This window comes from Trifolium pratense, linkage group LG4, assembly GCF_020283565.1.
Source record: "Trifolium pratense cultivar HEN17-A07 linkage group LG4, ARS_RC_1.1, whole genome shotgun sequence".
Taxonomy (NCBI): Eukaryota; Viridiplantae; Streptophyta; class Magnoliopsida; order Fabales; family Fabaceae; genus Trifolium; species Trifolium pratense.
Window position 1 is genome coordinate 39055456 of NC_060062.1, and position 20659 is coordinate 39076114.

Consider the following 20659-nt stretch of genomic DNA (forward strand, 5'->3'; position numbering starts at 1 on the left):
CCTCCATTAGTTTCCCAATTATCATTTACTACTATTGTAAGTAAGATACTATTAAACCACAATTTACGGATTCAAGTGGTTTGAGATTTGACGTGTGCTTACGGAGAAATAAATCTTTCTAATATTGTCGTCAATTGTTCAATATCTAATTTTTATCTATAAAAAATTTTCAGATGAAAGAGTAAAATACTTTCTGTGTTTCATAAATTTTTAGACGAAAATTAATTATCTTTAATTAACGGTAAAACTTCATATAAAAACACAGTAAAAAAAATATATAAACCTTTATACAAAATACTCGTATATTTTTCTTAAAATAAAAAACTCATATATTTATGTTTTCAAAAAAATATTCATAAATTTATAAGTTTTATAAAATTAACCGTTGGATTGAAAGTTTATATCATATAGATTATTTGTGTAAAATTTCAGACAAACAAAACTATTTAATATGTTATTGAGACACATAAAGATTAACGGTATTTAAAAAAAAAAGGTTAATACTTGGAGGTGTTGTCAAATAACCGATTCTCCCAAAACCTTAAGGTATTAGGATAGAGCCATATCAATTATTTTATATTATTTCTAACACGTCCCTTCACGCAAGAGCTCACTTGGGCTTGAAGCGTGGATAATGCATAGGCCAACCTATCATATGCTTAAATTCCACTTTTTAATTAGAAAGTGAGGGGAGCGGGGATCGAACTCTAGACCACTTAGTCATAGAGACTTTGATACCATATTAGAATTTTAGAGGCCTATATACTCAACCACAAAAGCTAGCTTGAGAGTTGAGGTTTGCACTACACTTATAAAGGCTATCTTTGTCATATCTCTAGCCAATGTGAGACTTCTAACACACCCCCTCACGTCCAGAACTGAACAAGCTGGAACGTGGGATCAACAACAACGGGTGGCCCAAATGTGGGAGGTCTCCACAACAAACAACAAATGGATCTAGAATAAGCTCTGATAATAATATAAAATCTTAAAGTATTATGATAGAGTCATATCAATAATTTTATATTATTTGTAACATGTGTAACCCTTTGCTTTTGGTTTTTGGTTTTGACTGATTATGATGAAATAGTAGATAAAGTGTAAGTATGTATATCTTGCTTAGTCCCATCATAAGAGTGTTCGCTGTTAGGAGTCAATTAGATTTCAAATTGGGCAGTGTGTTAATAGTATGTGTTAAGGCAAAAATAACCCCATTTTTATTTTGTGAATTTGAAAAATCAGTTTAATGTATGAAGGATAAAATAGGGCAAAAATAGATAATTTTGATGAATATGAGACTTTTTACTACAAATATGACGATTGAGTCCCTGATTTTGTGCAGTAAAAATAAATAAACAAAAAAAGAAAAGAAAAAAAAAAGAAAGCGTAGAGTAGAGTAGAGGGACAATCAAAGGTAAATATATATTGACTAATTGACTAGTTGATTGATAGTTGATATTTGAAAACGAAAATTGATCACCGCCAAAACCTCCAATAACCGTCTCCGTCAATAACCGTTTCCGTCCATAACCGTTTCCATCAATAACCGTTTTCCGCTACTCATCACAATGGCGTCACCACCACGTCCACCATCGCCACCATCACCGTCTGCAAGAGAGATTCTCCGGAAAATGGCTGAGGAATTGCCGGCGCCATTGTCCCCTCTTAATCAGTCTTTGCTGCTTCCGTCACCGTCGCAATCACCGTCACGTCAAACAACCGCTCCATCTTCATCGTCATCACCGTCTGCAAGAGAGATTCCCCGGAAAATGGCTGAGGAATTTCCGGCGCCATTGTCCCCTCTTGATCAGTCTTTGCTGCTTCCGTCACCGTCGCAATCACCGTCACGTCAAACAACCGCTCCATCTTCATCGTTATCAGTGTCTGCAAGAGAGATTCTCCGGAAAATGGCTGAGGAATTTCCGGCGCCATTGTCCCCTCTTGATCAGTCTTTGCTGCTTCCGTCACCGTCGCAACCACTTTCTCCTCTCCACAACTCCTACATTGCAAAATCATCGGAGGTTCTTGACTCCGAAACTGGTAATCCTTCACTATCATCATCGAATGATGAGTTTCTTGACTTCGAAACTGTTGATCGACAGTCACCACGTCCATCGGAACCACGTTCATCTTCTGTCGAAGAAATACTCAAAGATATTCCAGAAGCTCTTTCTCCTCTGCATATTGAGTTGGCAAAATCATCGAAGGTTCTTGACTTGGAAACTGTTAATCCTTCACTATCATCATCGAAGGGTGCTATGGAGCCACTTTCACTGTCACCAAATTCACCACACTGGTCTTCTGAAGAGGAAAGGTAATTTGTTAAATTTTAGGTCAATTTGATTTCATTTTGGTTCAATTTAATTTAGGTCAATTTTAATTTAATATTAATTCATGTTTTCAGATTTTAGGTCATTGTGTTATTATGTTTTATCCCTGCAATTTGAAATGTAATTATCTGTTACGTCCAATATTTGGGAATGTTCATTTTCAAACTAAGTAATTTGCAAGCAATGATCCAAACTTAGACAAGGTAGCAATAAGGATTTCTTAACTTAACTAAGACATATATCAAGTGGCACATTTAGAGGTTCTTTGAGGGATAAAACGATACAAACTGATTTTGTCACAACAAAGGCCTTTTTACTTAGTATAGTGCAAAATGCTATAAATTGAAATTTATGCATGATAGCACTCAAATTATAAACAAACTACAATCCTAGATAGCCAATCAACTAAGTGGAAAATCTTGCACTACATGGCAAAATGTGTTATAATCAATTTAGCTGAAAACATAGACTGAAAGTCATCCCACCTCTAGAGCCTTACAAAGAACTTTTCGTAGCACCCTAGCCAACATTAGGAATAGCAGCCTTGGATTCGGATCGGAATTCCTAAGTGTCGGTATCAGACGAATTTAGTAAACTTCATTAGGAATAGCAGCCTTGGATTCGGATCGGAATTCCTAAGTGTCGGTACCAGACGAGTTTAGTAAACTTCATCAGGAATAGCAGCCTTGGATTCAGATAGGAATTCCAAAAACTGTACAAATTCAGGTATGATATGATCCCTGATCTGAGTTTAGTATTAGGAATGGCAGTACTTGAGATGCCATTTTCAAACAGAAAATTTGAGATAGCTGCTAAAGTATAGGCAAGACAGGTATCGTTATTGTGCTGCATAAATTAAAAGTGTCAGTATTGTGGAGCCAATACTTTGTTTGAATGGAATGTGGAGCCAATGCTACATTGTTTGAAAATATGAGAGAGTGAAAGATGGTAGGCTGAAGGTGTGATGAGGTTTTTATTGTTCTTTTGATTTGTCAGCTAGCAGGTGTACTTTGTCGTGTGTTGCTGCAGTTTTGTAACTATTTTTCCTATCTTCAGGGAGTTTGGTGGGGTGGAACTGGTTTTTAGAGTCTTTGCCCTCTTTTTCTCTTTCAATGTAGTGTTTTTGCATTATCTGTTTTGGACTTATAATTGTTGTTTATTTTTTTTGCAGATTGCTTTTTCGATGGGTTCAAGATTGTGGAGAAGATTGGGATCTTTTATCTACTTACATAACGAGCAAAACACCTTCTCAAATAAGGGAGCATTATCAAAAACTAAAACTCCTCAATAAGGGAGCATTTTCAAAAAGCTACTAAGTGTTTGTAGATATGCTGGAGTATGATTTCAGGACTTGGTAATGACAAATTTTCACACTTGGATTTAACTCATAAACTCATTGCGCAGCTCATTTTGCGATCTGTACATTCCTACATAATGGCATGCTTTATAGTCATACCCTTTATGACTTTGTCTGCTTCATCTAAGAGTGAAGTTTGGTCTAGCACATCAATCATGCAAGTGTAGTGTTTCATTGATGATTCAATCTCATACTTATTAATCATCAATGCAAAATAGTTCCACTGTAACTGTTGTCGACAGACGCACCACTACTATTACAATCACTGCTGAAATTTTGTGTTGAATACTATTACAATCACTGATCGACAACATTAAGTAATTGCTTCTCATCCATGTATAATACAAATTTGTTCATGCTTAATCTTTCTTTGAACATTTCATAAGTTGGTTTTTTGGCTATGAACATCTCCACTAGTTGAAACTCCTTTCCACCTAGACAAATTTAAGCTGACCATATATTTGAGATTTTCTAAACTCTCAGGAATTGAACCTCTGATATTGTTTGATGATAAATCCAGTGTCTTAAGGGATGCTAAATCCCCTAGGCTATTTGGAATTGAGCCACTAAATTTGTTTCTTTCCATCAATAGCGTCTTAAAGCCGTTTGCTTTGATTTCTGGAATTTTCCCCGACAACTGGTTGTTCGAAACAAATATTGTCTCTAGCTGCTCCATGTTGGATACAGGAGGAAGAGAACCGTTCAAAGAATTTCCATGGAAGTACAAAGTTGTCATGCCAGAGAGTTGAAAAATCTCTATTGGTATGACACCGACTAGCTTATTCATTTCTAAGTCAAGTATATTCAATATCTCGCATTGTCCAATACTCGTGGGAATTCTACCTGAGAACTGGTTGTTTCCTAATGCAAGAATAAACAGATTGTAAAATTGACAATCTATTTTGGTATATCAATAGCCTCTGCAATTTCTTGAGTGTTCCTAATTCTAATGGTAACTCGCTGATGAAATTATTCTGTTCAAAAGAGAAGGACGTTAGATTTTGAAATTTTTTCATTCCCATAGGAATAGTTCCATTTAGCATTAGCAACACAGAACTGTTGTAGATTGCTTGAAAGATAAGCAACAGAATTTGGAATTCAGCAGCCAAGTTGTTATCATTGAGCATAAGAATTTCCAACTGAGCAGTTTCTAAGAGAATCAATGAATTGAAAATTCAATGATGTGGTGGAAGTGAGCAAATTATTACTCAGAACCAAATAAGTGAGATTTTCCAAGTTGGTGAAAAGAGGTATTGGCCCATTAAATCTATTGTTAGTAGCACGATCAATAGTCATTTGTTTTTGTTAGCACGATCAATAGTCTTTTGTTTTTGCCAATCTATCTATTATTATTTGGGAGCTTCTAGGGTGAAGTCAAAAAAATGACTTCTTAAAAGAAGTCAGGTCAACTGTCCAATAGGAAGATAGCTGATTCCACATCAGCTTTAGTGTGTTATGAAGGTTCATGGTGAGTCTTTTTATTAAAAGTTTTGGTTATTGCAAATCAGTCCCCATTAAAGTTAATAATAATTTTCTAGTTTACAACTAAAAACAAGTTTTATTTATGAATTAAATTGAATAATAATTTACAAAAATAACAAAGTTTGAATATTTGACAAATTTATTTCTCCAATTGAAAACCCTAAATTCCCAAATTCATCGTGTTCTTCATTCTGAACCGTATTCTCCCTGCTCCTCCTTCTCCTCAATCGAACTCTTCGTTGTCCTCCATCTACCCCATCGTATTCATCTCCTCCATCTACCCCATCGTATTCATCTCCTCCATATACCCCATCGTATTCATCTCCTCCATCGTACTGTTCTTTATCCCTCATCTCCTCTGTCGTATTAATCTTTGTCGTCCATCTCATCCTTCGTGTTCTTCTTTGTTATGAATCGCTTATCTTCTACCTTATTGTTCCTCTTCCCCTCGATTTGTAGCAAATTATAGGTTGTTCGTGTTTCTCTCAACTTCACAAGAGTTCAACATCGTCGTTTTCTATCACAGGTAAATGAAATTGATTTTAATTTTAGTTCGACAATAATTACAGAATTGAGGTATTTATACTTAGCCAAAAAACGATAGATTTGGAAATAGGTTTTGGTTTTAAAATTGAAGTTGATTTGAATTCTTTGCCACAAAGATGATTTGGTATTAGGGTTGTATTTTTATTTAAATATGATTGTAGTTCTTACCCAGTAACTTATGAAATTGGGGATTAGGGATTGTATGTTCAAATTATCATCACTGAAGCTGATTTCAATTGTTACTCAGGAATATCAATTTTGGGTTAAGGGTTTTGCTGTTAAATTGAATATGATTGGAGTTCTTACCCAATAAAATATGGAAATTGTGGCTGATTTTAATTGTCAGCCACAAAGATCAATGATTGTAGTGTCTGATTTGAATTGGGAATTTCACTGTTTGACACTCTGTTAATATGCCTATCAATTTAAAACTTAAGTTATAGTGTGATATTATTCAAGTTTAATTTGTGTGGCATTGTTAAATTTGCTGCAGTTAAGTTATGGATAGCAAGGATAGCAATGAGTCAACTGTGAGATTCTCAATAGAGAAAGGAAACAGAGGAGCTAACAATTGACAATTTGAAGTACATGAATGACGTGACTTAGCATAGGAAATTGTTGACTGTAAATTCTTGGTTGTAAATTCTAAGATAAGTTCATCTAATTAAACTTACATTGCATGATATATTATGTTATGCTCCACATTTGAGTTGAACAATGTAAAGTAGTTTTTACAATTCTTGGTTGTTCAATGTACCTTAAGTGATTACACAAACAAGTCAAAAATTATTATAATCTGAGTTATACAACGATTTCGTATATAATGCTTTGTACTTAAGTTGAATTTGACATCGATTATGTTAATAAATGAATACATACAAAGTTTTGTTATCTGGAAATACCTAATTTGCTCACAATGGTAAATTTGTAATGAATTGCTTAATGTTTAATTGTGTTGTTTGACGTTGAGTTAAACTTGCTTATATTAACCAAAGTTTTTTTTTTTTTTTTTTTTTTGAAGCAGTTTAGAGGGATTCGTAGCATGTTGATTTGAATTCAAAATGTGAAGGAGAGCATGTGAATGCTAAAGTTCGTTTTCAAAATAGTAGCAAAAGAGGTATGTAATAATAAAAGTTAAATAACGCATGTGTACGTGTGTAACACAAATTTTTTGTTTTTAAATTACGTTGGAAACAAGTACATTATGTTTCCATATAATTTTGTATTAAATATGTTGGAAACTAGTAATGTACAAGTAAAGCACAACCAAAGTAAGTCAAACATATAAAGCACTACCAAAGTAACTCAAACATATAAAACAACCAAAATAATATCCAAAAGACTTAAAGAAACTGAAACATCCAAGTGCCAAAACACATTACAATCCAAAATTAAAGCAACTGAATGAAGTTTGTAAAAGCTTCACGTTACAACCCAAAATTAAATTATAAATCAAAACAAGCATAATGCCCCAAAGTCTCACGCGTTACCCAACATAGAACACAAATTCAAACTTTAACCAACGCCCTTCTTTTCTTGTGCTGATCTTCCCAATACTTGGTAGCATTTGACACGAGTTCATTCTTCAACACATTATTAGATGAGAGACAAATAAAAAGAGCTAGCTTCATCCTTGTGGCCGTAACAACCTGAATACAATTATTAAACAGTTAAATAAAAACACAAATATAAGTAGAGGGGACAGGTATAAGAAAAAACCAAAGTGTGTTTGCTAGACTTACAGCTACGTTTTCATAATCATTCATGTACCCACACTCAATCATCCATTTTGCAACCCACACTCCGCAGTCGTTGCTACAGTCAGTCATTTAAAAGCATTACATTAGTGTGAGAGTCATTGGTAAAGTTGAATAAATTTAAATTATAGTAAGGGTTGATGAGACGTACGATCCTTGTCGCTGGAATGGGAGTCCCTTAGTGTTAACAAGGGGGAAGTTTGTGATTAAACTGTCATGGTAAGTAGGATTGACCAGGCCAACAGTAGGATGTAGCAGAATTTTCTCGACAAATATGGTCTAGAGTGAAATCCAAATATTGAAATTAAGTTAATACTAAAAAAAAAAAACAATTTATTTCAAAGTAAAACGAAGTAGGTAGCACTACAGTGAATGCATACCACTTGCATTATGGCATGACGTCTCTCATGAAATCTATCAGCATCAGGCAGAGAGTCCAACCAAACAAGTTGTCTATCCAGCAGATCAACAACCAGTAGGTACCAGTGTGCTCCCCCGTCGTTCATAGGAATAAAAATCTATAAAAAAAAAACCTAACATTTAGTGGTATGAAAAGAATTATCAAACCACAATTAACAAATTAAAATATAGTGCAGTAACATTGTAACCTTGGTAACACCACTAGTTGGTTTCAGGAAGGTAGTCTTATACATTTCCCTAATACGATCAGCTGTGTAGTTGGTATTCAGAGCATATTGCTTAAAAACAAATGCAGCTTAAGTCAACAATTAATAATTAATACTTAATGGATGTAACATAATTAGACGGGTTAGTGTTAATCACCGCAAAATGAGTAGGCAAATACCAAACCTTCCTAACTTTGCCTACTGTAGTGTTTAGCCAATTTGTTCTGTCAACTATGAGATTAATAATCTGCAGGGAAAAAAGTAAATGAAATATGTTATAAATTTTATTTAAAAATAGATGAAATTAAGTATTTTTAAAAAAATACTTAATTTACCTCTTCGTCCACCGGGCATCTAGGCATGAGAGACTTAAGTGCCTTCCTATCTCCATATAAACCCGATTCAGTTCTAACCAAAACTTCATCACTGTAAACAATAGATGGTATGCAGTGTTAGTATAAAATATGAAATTTCATACAAAATATTAACAATTTAAATACCAGCAGGTTTAAAATACGCACCCCAGCAGCTTCTCATCATCTCTCATAAAGACGTATGCAGCAGTGTAAGTACATATGTCATTCAAGCACATCTTTCGAGCAGGTCGAAATGTCATCGGCATCCACTGTTATTAAATAGGAGTGAAACAAAAACTCATGTAAGTAACAAAAATTCACATGATGGTATAATTGGTTGTATTTAAAAATAGGGTAAATATAGTTAGGGTTCCAACTAGTTAAAGCTTACTTCCGGAATATATAAAGGAACGTCAGCACCCTCATAACCAAAAGAACTTATTGGATGATAGTTTAAGTAAAAATCATTGTCATCATCTTGTTCTGGCTGGCAGAATAGTTTCCTGGTTATCCTATCATACTGAAAGTCATCGAGTGTACTAGGACCATCAAATTTGAGCTTAATTTTGGCTGGGGCTGATGCGTTGCCCTTGGTCAAATCAATATCTGGCTTTGTTGGCCTTGTTGCGGTTGCTGCCTTTTTTTTAGCCGCACGTTTACGGTCCAACTTAGGGGTTGAAGCAGTGGACTCGTAATCTTTGTCGTCATCACTTTCATCCAATTTTCGGCTAGAATTGTATCTACTGCACACACATATTAATTTACCATTTATTAGTATTACATACAGAAAACAAATTATTGTGAACTAAATCTACTAACCACATGAACCCCTTCTAAACCCCAAAAACAGAGCACTTTAAAAAACCATTAAAAACCCTACCAATTTTAAAAAGTCAGTAAAACTGTTTTTACAATGTGTTCCTCTTAGTGTGTGGTCTATATTTGGTCTAAGCTTCAATATGAAGAAATATGCAGAAATATGAAGAAGTAGGGTTCTATATTTTATACAATTTCATTGTAAGGTTACAATAGTATGTGCTTAACAAAAATTAGTTTGATTGGCAAAATACACACTCATTTTGATGACAACAAAACATTTTGAGTATTAGTATCAATCTTGCTTATCAATTAAAGGACAACAAACGTATTAAACAGATCTACAACTTGAATAAAAATGACTTAAAAGGTATAAATCAGATTTGTATGATTTGTTACCTGGAGGACAAGTCAATGTAGTTTTTTTTTACCGTCTCTTCTCGCTTCTCAGAGTAATGCTTGCCTGTTTGTACTGAGGTAGTGGTAGTTTTAGATGTCATTTTAACTTTCTTAGTAGTTGCATGTTTTCCAGATGTGATTTCTCTCAGCTGTTTTCGTGTTCTGGGAGGAGAAGGTCTTGTCATTTTGGTGGTTGATGAATGCAGATTAGGAATGCAAAAGGATGGCTTGTTGGTTTTGTTGCAAAAGACCAGCAATTGAAAGGTTGTATGGTTAGACTTAATAGATGCTAGGTTTTGCAAATGAAAAGTAACATGGGATGTATAATGATTAAGACTCTATGTACACGTTTTAGGAGGCTTAGAAGTGGATTAGAAGTGGAAAAGTCATGTCAGAATTTTTGTGTGCTCAATGATACTTTTTTGTTTAAACCAACATCCATTAATGTGGTGTAGGCTGTGTTAATAATGTTTAATTTCGAGTATTATTAGTGAATTGGTTGTTTTTTTTCCTAATCAATTAGTTTTTTTTCAATTACGTATTTAATATAAAAATATATATTACTTTCGATTCTAAATTTATACGGTCTATAACTTACGGCGGATCGTCCGTAATCTAAATTTTTAATTTTTTTTTCAAAAAATTCAATTTTAAATTGATTAGCTCTACTCTCGAATAAACTTGAATTTCAAATTTCTTAAAGATTATCGGAGAGTGACTTTCGGCGTATCCGTCGTATTGTTACGGGTACGGTCTATAACTTACGGCGGATCGTCCGTAATCTAAATTTTTAATTTTTTTTTCAAAAAATTCAATTTTAAATTGATTAGCTCTACTCTCGAATAAACTTGAATTTCAAATTTCTTAAAGATTATCGGAGAGTGACTTTCGGCGTATCCGTCGTATTGTTACGGGTACGGTCTATAACTTACGGCGGATCGTCCGTAATCTAAATTTTTAATTTTTTTTTCAAAAAATTCAATTTTAAATTGATTAGCTCTACTCTCGAATAAACTTGAATTTCAAATTTCTTAAAGATTATCGGAGAGTGACTTTCGGCGTATCCGTCGTATCCGTCGTATTGTTACGGGTACGGTCTATAACTTACGGCGGATCGTCCGTAATCTAAATTTTTAATTTTTTTTTCAAAAAATTCAATTTTAAATTGATTAGCTCTACTCTCGAATAAACTTGAATTTCAAATTTCTTAAAGATTATTGGAGAGTGACTTTCGGCGTATCCATCGTATTGTTACGGGTACGGTCTATAACTTACGGCGGATCGTCCGTAATCTAAATTTTTAATTTTTTTTTCAAAAAATTCAATTTTAAATTGATTAGCTCTACTCTCGAATAAACTTGAATTTCAAATTTCTTAAAGATTATCGGAGAGTGACTTTCGGCGTATCCGTCGTATTGTTACGGGTACGGTCTATAACTTACGGCGGATCGTCCGTAATCTAAATTTTTAATTTTTTTTTCAAAAAATTCAATTTTAAATTGATTAGCTCTACTCTCGAATAAACTTGAATTTCAAATTTCTTAAAGATTATCGGAGAGTGACTTTCGGCGTATCCGTCGTATTGTTACGGGTACGGTCTATAACTTACGGCGGATCGTCCGTAATCTAAATTTTTAATTTTTTTTTCAAAAAATTCAATTTTAAATTGATTAGCTCTACTCTCGAATAAACTTGAATTTCAAATTTCTTAAAGATTATCGGAGAGTGACTTTCGGCGTATCCGTCGTATCCGTCGTATTGTTACGGGTACGGTCTATAACTTACGGCGGATCGTCCGTAATCTAAATTTTTAATTTTTTTTTCAAAAAATTCAATTTTAAATTGATTAGCTCTACTCTCGAATAAACTTGAATTTCAAATTTCTTAAAGATTATTGGAGAGTGACTTTCGGCGTATCCATCGTATTGTTACGGGTACGGTCTATAACTTACGGCGGATCGTCCGTAATCTAAATTTTTAATTTTTTTTTCAAAAAATTCAATTTTAAATTGATTAGCTCTACTCTCGAATAAACTTGAATTTCAAATTTCTTAAAGATTATCGGAGAGTGACTTTCGGCGTATCCGTCGTATTGTTACGGGTACGGTCTATAACTTACGGCGGATCGTCCGTAATCTAAATTTTTAATTTTTTTTTCAAAAAATTCAATTTTAAATTGATTAGCTCTACTCTCGAATAAACTTGAATTTCAAATTTCTTAAAGATTATCGGAGAGTGACTTTCGGCGTATCCGTCGTATTGTTACGGGTACGGTCTATAACTTACGGCGGATCGTCCGTAATCTAAATTTTTAATTTTTTTTTCAAAAAATTCAATTTTAAATTGATTAGCTCTACTCTCGAATAAACTTGAATTTCAAATTTCTTAAAGATTATCGGAGAGTGACTTTCGGCGTATCCGTCGTATTGTTACGGGTACGGTCTATAACTTACGGCGGATCGTCCGTAATCTAAATTTTTAATTTTTTTTTCAAAAAATTCAATTTTAAATTGATTAGCTCTACTCTCGAATAAACTTGAATTTCAAATTTCTTAAAGATTATCGGAGAGTGACTTTCGGCGTATCCGTCGTATTGTTACGGGTACGGTCTATAACTTACGGCGGATCGTCCGTAATCTAAATTTTTAATTTTTTTTTCAAAAAATTCAATTTTAAATTGATTAGCTCTACTCTCGAATAAACTTGAATTTCAAATTTCTTAAAGATTATCGGAGAGTGACTTTCGGCGTATCCGTCGTATCCGTCGTATTGTTACGGGTACGGTCTATAACTTACGGCGGATCGTCCGTAATCTAAATTTTTAATTTTTTTTTCAAAAAATTCAATTTTAAATTGATTAGCTCTACTCTCGAATAAACTTGAATTTCAAATTTCTTAAAGATTATTGGAGAGTGACTTTCGGCGTATCCATCGTATTGTTACGGGTACGGTCTATAACTTACGGCGGATCGTCCGTAATCTAAATTTTTAATTTTTTTTTCAAAAAATTCAATTTTAAATTGATTAGCTCTACTCTCGAATAAACTTGAATTTCAAATTTCTTAAAGATTATCGGAGAGTGACTTTCGGCGTATCCGTCGTATTGTTACGGGTACGGTCTATAATTTATGATTTTCACAAAATTAAGTACTTCGAAATAAAAAAGTAGCATTGAATACTAAACTTCGAAACTGGTTTATAACATGATTTTCACAAAATAAGTACTTCGAAATATCAATTGTCATTCAAATACATTGTCAATTTACACATAGATTGTTATCAAAATAAAAAACACTAAACTGTTTCAAAACAACACCAAATATCATTTCAAACTCCTAACATAAAAGGTGTGGTCATCATAGATGTTGCTTGTATTGAAGAGCAGCCGATCCCCAACCTTAAATCCATTGATTCCAACAACTTCCCTCCAACCGCTTGAGATCGTTACCGCAAACGGATCCCTTTGATACTCTAGCTCGCACCTGTGCTTTTCTCTAATGTCTCCAATAATGATTATTTGATCCAGCATTGTGTCGCACAAATACTCCCCCATCTCTTCAGGCAATGTCTGCAACAAAGAACATAAACATAATAACCATCAATTTTTTCATTTTATGTTCATATAATTAAATAAAAAAATTAACGATAACATTTTGATCGAGATACCAACCAAAGATTCCACAATTTCAGGATCCTCCGTCATAGTAATTTCGAAGGTAACCGCCTTTCGGAGAGCTCGCGACTTTGTATGCCAAGTAGGAAACTTGTCGGGAGTAATTGGGTGATCTTTAGGAATGATCTGAAACTGGTCATTACCAAAATATTTGAAGAAAATTGGATGATGACCTTCAAACTTATAGTGTGTTCTTAAAGTCGTCCAACCAGCTGTAATTCTAGGGACATCACCATCGTTGTTGAACAATACTCGGAGTCGAAGACCTTTTGAATCAAACAGCTGCCAAACTTGTCCCAACTCAGCTTTGTGATCTTCATAAAAAGTTCTTTCAACCTCTCCCTTGACCTAAAAAGGAAACAAATAAAAAAGTTATAAAAAAATTGACAATTTTTCATAAACAAATTGACAATTGTCCTTAAGCAAATTGACAATTTTGCTTAAGCAAATTGACAACTTTCCTTAAACAAATTTACAATTTTCCTTAAAATAATCGTGATGTCTAATAAAATTAGATTCAAATTTTTTACTCAGATAGAAAAAAAACTACGATGCTCTGTTTTTAAGCAAATTGACAAGTTTCCTTAAACAAATTGACAATTTTCCTTAAGCAAATTGACAATTTTCCTTAAAATAATCGACAGGTCTAATAAAGTTAGATTCTTATTTTTTACTCAGATAGCAAAAAAAACTACGATGCTCTGTTTTTTTAACTCAAACTCAAACTTTCTCTTTTGTAACAAAAAAAAAACTCAAACTCAAACTGTACAAAAACAAAAGAAATCAAACCAACAAACATACCTCTCCTCTAACATGAACGGTCAAAAAGTAACCCCTTGCTGGTTTTTGAAGAATATCGCCAACAGTTTCCACCATTTTTTGATATCTGAGATGGAAGGAGATGAAGTTTGCGATGGATAAAAATGGCGTCTGGGAGATGAAGTGTGAGACTTAACAATGGCGTGTGGGAGATGAAGTTTGTTTTGGAAAAATAGCGTGTGGGAGTAGATGAGAGAACTTTAATTTTCTGTCTTGGTAGAAGAAATGAAAAGATTTCGGTAAACACAAAACGTTTACCAAGGTTTGCAATGATGATAATGGGGAGGGAAATTAATTTGGGTGTTATTGAATCGAAAAGACACAAACCTGTCTAGTTGAGATTAACGAATGAATCGTTTAGTTGGTTTTGAGTTGTCAAAAGTCACGTGTGATTTGATAAACGTTTTGGATGGTTGGATCTACAGAGTGTGTCATCCGATGGTTGATGTTAAACGGATGACTTTCTGACTTACATACTAACCACCGTCCGATTAAAACGAGTTTTAAATGGCACGTTGGTTGATGTAAACGCGTGTGCGAAGGCTGCACCGGATAAATGAGACGATTTTACTTATTTATTTTTGTTAGTCAGTTTATTTTTGTCGTAGAAGGAACTTAGTGTCTCGGTCGTATTATTAGGGTTACGGTCTAAATCTCACGGCGTATTCGTCCACAAACTCAACTTTCAATTTTTTATTTTTATCAAAAAAATTAACTTCTCATTTTATTAGCTATGCTCTCGGATAAATTTTAATTTAAGTTTGTCGGAGAAGGAACTTAGTGTCTCGGTCGTATTGTTAGGGTTACGGTCTAAATCTCACGGCGTATTCGTCCACAAACTCAACTTTCATTTTTTTATTTTTCTCAAAAAATTTAACTTCTCATTTTATTAGCTATGCTCTCGGATAAATTTTAATTTAAGTTTGTCGGAGAAGGAACTTAGTGTCTCGGTCGTATTGTTAGGGTTACGGTCTAAATCTCACGGCGTATTCGTCCACAAACTCAACTTTCATTTTTTTATTTTTCTCAAAAAATTTAACTTCTCATTTTATTAGCTATGCTCTCGGATAAATTTTAATTTAACTTTGTCGGAGAAGGAACTTAGTGTATCGGTCGTATTATTAGGGTTACGGTCTAAATCTCACGGCGTATTCGTCCACAAAATCAACTTTCATTTTTTTATTTTTCTCAAAAAATTTAACTTCTCATTTTATTAGCTATGCTCTCGGATAAATTTTAATTTAACTTTGTCGGAGAAGGAACTTAGTGTCTCGGTCGTATTATTAGGGTTACGGTCTAAATCTCACGGCGTATTCGTCCACAAAATCAACTTTCATTTTTTTATTTTTCTCAAAAAATTTAACTTCTCATTTTATTAGCTATGCTCTCGGATAAATTTTAATTTAAGTTTGTCGGAGAAGGAACTTAGTGTATCGGTCGTATTATTAGGGTTACGGTCTAAATCTCACGGCGTATTCGTCCACAAAATCAACTTTCATTTTTTTATTTTTCTCAAAAAATTTAACTTCTCATTTTATTAGCTATGCTCTCGGATAAATTTTAATTTAAGTTTGTCGGAGAAGGAACTTAGTGTATCGGTCGTATTATTAGGGTTACGGTCTAAATCTCACGGCGTATTCGTCCACAAAATCAACTTTCATTTTTTTATTTTTCTCAAAAAATTTAACTTCTCATTTTATTAGCTATGCTCTCGGATAAATTTTAATTTAAGTTTGTTGGAGAAGTAACTTAGTGTATCGGTCGTATTATTAGGGTTACGGTCTAAATCTCATGGCGTATTCGTCCACAAACTCAACTTTCATTTTTTTATTTTTCTCAAAAAATTTAACTTCTCATTTTATTAGCTATCCTCTCGGATAAATTTTAATTTAAGTTTGTCGGAGAAGGAACTTAGTGTATCGGTCGTATTATTAGGGTTACGGTCTAAATCTCACGGCGTATTCGTCCACAAAATCAACTTTCATTTTTTTATTTTTCTCAAAAAATTTAACTTCTCATTTTATTAGCTATGCTCTCGGATAAATTTTAATTTAAGTTTGTCGGAGAAGTAACTTAGTGTATCGGTCGTATTATTAGGGTTACGGTCTAAATCTCATGGCGTATTCGTCCACAAACTCAACTTTCATTTTTTTATTTTTCTCAAAAAATTTAACTTCTCATTTTATTAGCTATGCTCTCGGATAAATTTTAATTTAAGTTTGTCGGAGAAGGAACTTAGTGTATCGATCGTATTGTTAGGGTTACGGTCTAAATCTCACGGCGTATTCGTCCACAAAATCAACTTTCATTTTTTTATTTTTCTCAAAAAATTTAACTTCTCATTTTATTAGCTATGCTCTCGGATAAATTTTAATTTAAGTTTGTCGGAGAAGTAACTTAGTGTATCGGTCGTATTATTAGGGTTACGGTCTAAATCTCATGGCGTATTCGTCCACAAACTCAACTTTCATTTTTTTATTTTTCTCAAAAAATTTAACTTCTCATTTTATTAGCTATGCTCTCGGATAAATTTTAATTTAAGTTTGTCGGAGAAGGAACTTAGTGTATCGATCGTATTGTTAGGGTTACGGTCTAAATCTCACGGCGTATTCGTCCACAAAATCAACTTTCATTTTTTTATTTTTCTCAAAAAATTTAACTTCTCATTTTATTAGCTATGCTCTCGGATAAATTTTAATTTAAGTTTGTCGGAGAAGTAACTTAGTGTATCGGTCGTATTATTAGGGTTACGGTCTAAATCTCACGGCGTATTCGTCCACAAACTCAACTTTCAATTTTTTATTTTTCTCAAAAAAATTAACTTCTCATTTTATTAGCTATGCTCTCGGATAAATTTTAATTTAACTTCTCATTTTATTTCTCTCGGATAAATTTAACTATATTTGAGAGTTTATATCTTCTACATTAATTCTGAGAGTAGAGCTATATGTGCTGCATTAAATTATATATAATCACAGCCCTGTGTGATGTTGGATGGCTGAGATTTATCATATCAACTTTTAATCACAAGCATTAATGTTTATCTGACGGTAGCCACGCCTAGTAGATTGACGCATGCTCTGTACCCAATCATAGTCTCAAATAATGCTATATTAAGACCTCATTCATTCATGTTTCGAAAACCCTAATTTCTCAATACTCATTTCTTCTCTCCATCTAATTCGAAAACCCTAAATTCACAATTTTTCTCAGACAATGTCTTCCTCATCTGTTGCAAACTCAATGGCAGTCCAAATCCCAGACTGTGGTTGCAATAAACCAATGAGGATGTACATATCCAATTCAGGCGAAAATCCTAAACGACGATATTGGAAATGTCCAACTCATGGGGTAGGTTTGCTAACATATCGTTGTATACTTGGTAATTCTGTTTCGATCATACTTTGTTAGGACTTAGGGTTGAATAAGATTTTGTTGATTGAAATTTAATTTGAAATTACATTTGCAGGGAGTTCAAAGTTGTAATCTTTTCGTTTGGGATGACGAAATTGAAGGCCACCCTCCTTATGTGCGTCCAACTGCTCGTCCAAATGCTCGTCCAAATGTTCGATCAAATGTTCGTCAATCAGAACCTGGACCCAGAAATTTTTTGGATTACAAAGACTCAGAGAGAAACTGTGGGACAAACAGTTGTGGTTGCAACTGCTCAGAATTGTTCCAAGATGTGGCTTCAATTCTTAAAGAAAATCAATTTAATAAGGGGGAGAAGATGAAGATGAAACTGCACAACGAAAGGAAGACATCAAAAATGTTTAAGAATTTGTTGTTTTGTTCTTGGATTATTTTCTTTGTTTATGTTATAATGTTTACTTAATTAATTTAAGTAATTTTGTTCGAAATTTTTAATTTCCCAAATATTGTTGGATTGTGATAATCGTTTTTTTTTTTTTAATCTTAATTTTTACAAGTTTTGGTTTGTAAAATCGAAGTTTAAAATTCAATGAATGTGGACTAAAGAAGTGGACATTAGGGATATGCAAAAGATTGGTTAGAGTGATTATAGGGTTGTGGAGTCATTATAGCGTTTTTCAACTTCCCAAAGTTAATAAATCTGAAAAAATATACCTCTTATTTGAGCTTATCAATACAATACCCTAACTAACTGCTAACCAATTAATTTAGACATAGGGGCATGGAATTGGAGTTTACTCTTAAATAGTAGTGAAATTGGAGTTTACTCGAAAAGTATACCCAAAATCAGATGTTTATTGAGCTTATCAACTTCCTTCATAGTAGTGAAATTTGAGTTTACTCAAAATAAAATCTTATAGTTATTTGAAAACTAAGTGAACTACGACTATCCTGACTCTTAATGGAGTTGTTTCGATTTTCACCAAAACAATGTCTTTTTTCCATAACATGGTCTTGTTTTTTTTTTGTTTGACATAACAATGAATAATCGACGAAGCAATTTAACAACATAGATATATCAGGCCAAATAAGGTAGAGTTTAACTGATTGCATTCAAAATACCACATTGCATTCAAAATATGTTGACAAACACATATGTGTTTGTCAACTGATGTCTGGCTACATATAAAAGTAGCATTTTTACACTTAATATTCAACAACTACATAATTAAACATAAAACAGAAATAAACACATCAACCAAACTTCGATTCAGCCGAACATCAAGTGAAGTCAGTTACAAGTCTACTAACGTATCAATGAAACAACAATTAGGTCGTAAGGCGGATTCATAGAAAACTGGAGGATGTCACCAACTTTTGGCTTGTGCAAATCAACATAGTCATACCAACCATCACCAATGTATCTCTGCAACGAGCGTCCGGAATTTAAAATAGCACATTCATAAGTACGCTTCGTCTGCGCAGATCGCAGGTTAATCTCGGTCTTCCCTAATAGAGCTTGCTTCACAACCCAGCTAGGAATATGCTGTAAAAATAGGATAAATACGCCGTGAGATGATAAATTCAATCACTAAAACAAAGTCAATAACAGTTAATACATTTGGTTAGTTATTGGTGTTAAACTAAAACAAATTCAAAAACAGTTAAACTAATACCAGTGTCTGTTTTTTTTTCAATCTCTGCATAGCTTTAGTTACTGGTGTTATCCATACCACCTTTTCTTTTCTGACCACCTTAGGAGCAACATTCTGAACAGCCGTCTTACCAACCCTCCTAGCACCGTTGTTATCAGCCGTCTTATCAACCTTATTAGCACCGTTGTTATCAGCATTCCTATCAACCCTCCTAGAAACCCTCCTAGCAAACCCCTTAGCAACATTATCACCTTCATCGTCTGAACTTATCCATATTGCGTCAAAAGGTTCTGTCTTAACTGGTACCACGCCTATTGTCCTAAATAAACAAAGGGAAACAACAAACGATTGTAAAAGTTCATACATCAATAAACGAACACAAAACATACCTAATAAGGAAGCGATAAGCATCAACAACTCAAATAACAACCTCTACAACAAAGACAAAATTTGGTAAATCAACCAACCATCAACGTTTCAGATCTTGATGTATGAAAAAATATAAAATTTGTGATTTAACAAAACTTCTTTTTTACTCTTTTTATCAAAAAAATCACATGCATATCTTATTGAAGACATTTACAGGGTAATTTTTTCAAAACTAACTCCTATAAAACGATTACAAAGCACAATAACACTTAAATCCTAAAAACATGCGATGAAAAGAAATTAAAAACACTAACTCAGTCATAGCAAACGACAACGAATAATACAAACCCATGTTGTCGATCAAAAGCGAAAGCGAAAAACAGTGGAAAGACCAACCTTTGCTTCGATGAGGACGCCATTCTGGTTGCTCCGATCTTCAGTTTTTGACACTTAGAAGAGAAGGGTAAGGGTTTCGTATTCGTTCGTGATGTTGGAGAAGGGAAAAGTGAAAATCTTTCGTTTCCCTAGGAAAATATTAAGTACCGAGTACCAAGACACAAAAGGGAAATCTTTTGGTTTCCACCCATATGTGGTGTGGTTATGGTATCCGTTCAAAAGAAAACTTTTGGTTTCCACGCACGTGTGTGTTTGCATTTATTCAATTTTTAAAATTTTACTCCTTATTGGGAAAAAAATTACAATTTATAATTTTAAAAATTAAAATTTATTTAATTTACTTTACAATTTTTTTTAATATTTATATTTATTAAGAAAAATTACAATATATAATTTGGATATGCAAAAATCGATCCAAATTAAACCGCATAATATTGGATCGGATTTTTTTTATTTGTAATCCAAAACAGAAGCAAACCGCAAATGAATTTATTTTCAGATCGGATGAGTTTTTGTCTCAAAACCGATCCAAACCGAACCGCGAGCAGGTAAATTCGAGCGAGGTGGAACATTTAGTTTATTTAGTTTATCGGTGTCGGACATAATTTAGTATAATTATTAGTGTCGTTGTCGGACACCGACACAGACACGCCTAATCTAAAGATTATCGGTGTCGGACATAATTTAGTATAATTGTTAGTATCGG

At 33.5% G+C, this 20659-nt stretch overlaps 1 protein-coding gene across 1 annotated transcript; it reads right to left on the reverse strand.

Annotated features, from left to right (window-relative positions):
- Positions 1-4066: 4066 nt before the first annotated feature.
- LOC123922654 (receptor-like protein 9DC1) lies at positions 4067-4474 on the reverse strand. Its single transcript, XM_045975347.1, has one exon. It carries the CDS (start codon positions 4472-4474, stop codon positions 4067-4069), a length of 408 nt encoding a protein of 135 aa, XP_045831303.1.
- Between the last annotated feature and the right edge of the window lie 16185 nt (positions 4475-20659).

Bases quoted from the DNA above. Each gene is read 5' to 3' on its own strand.
- LOC123922654 (XM_045975347.1), bottom strand. From the start codon at position 4,474: ATGAATAAGCTAGTCGGTGTCATACCAATAGAGATTTTTCAACTCTCT.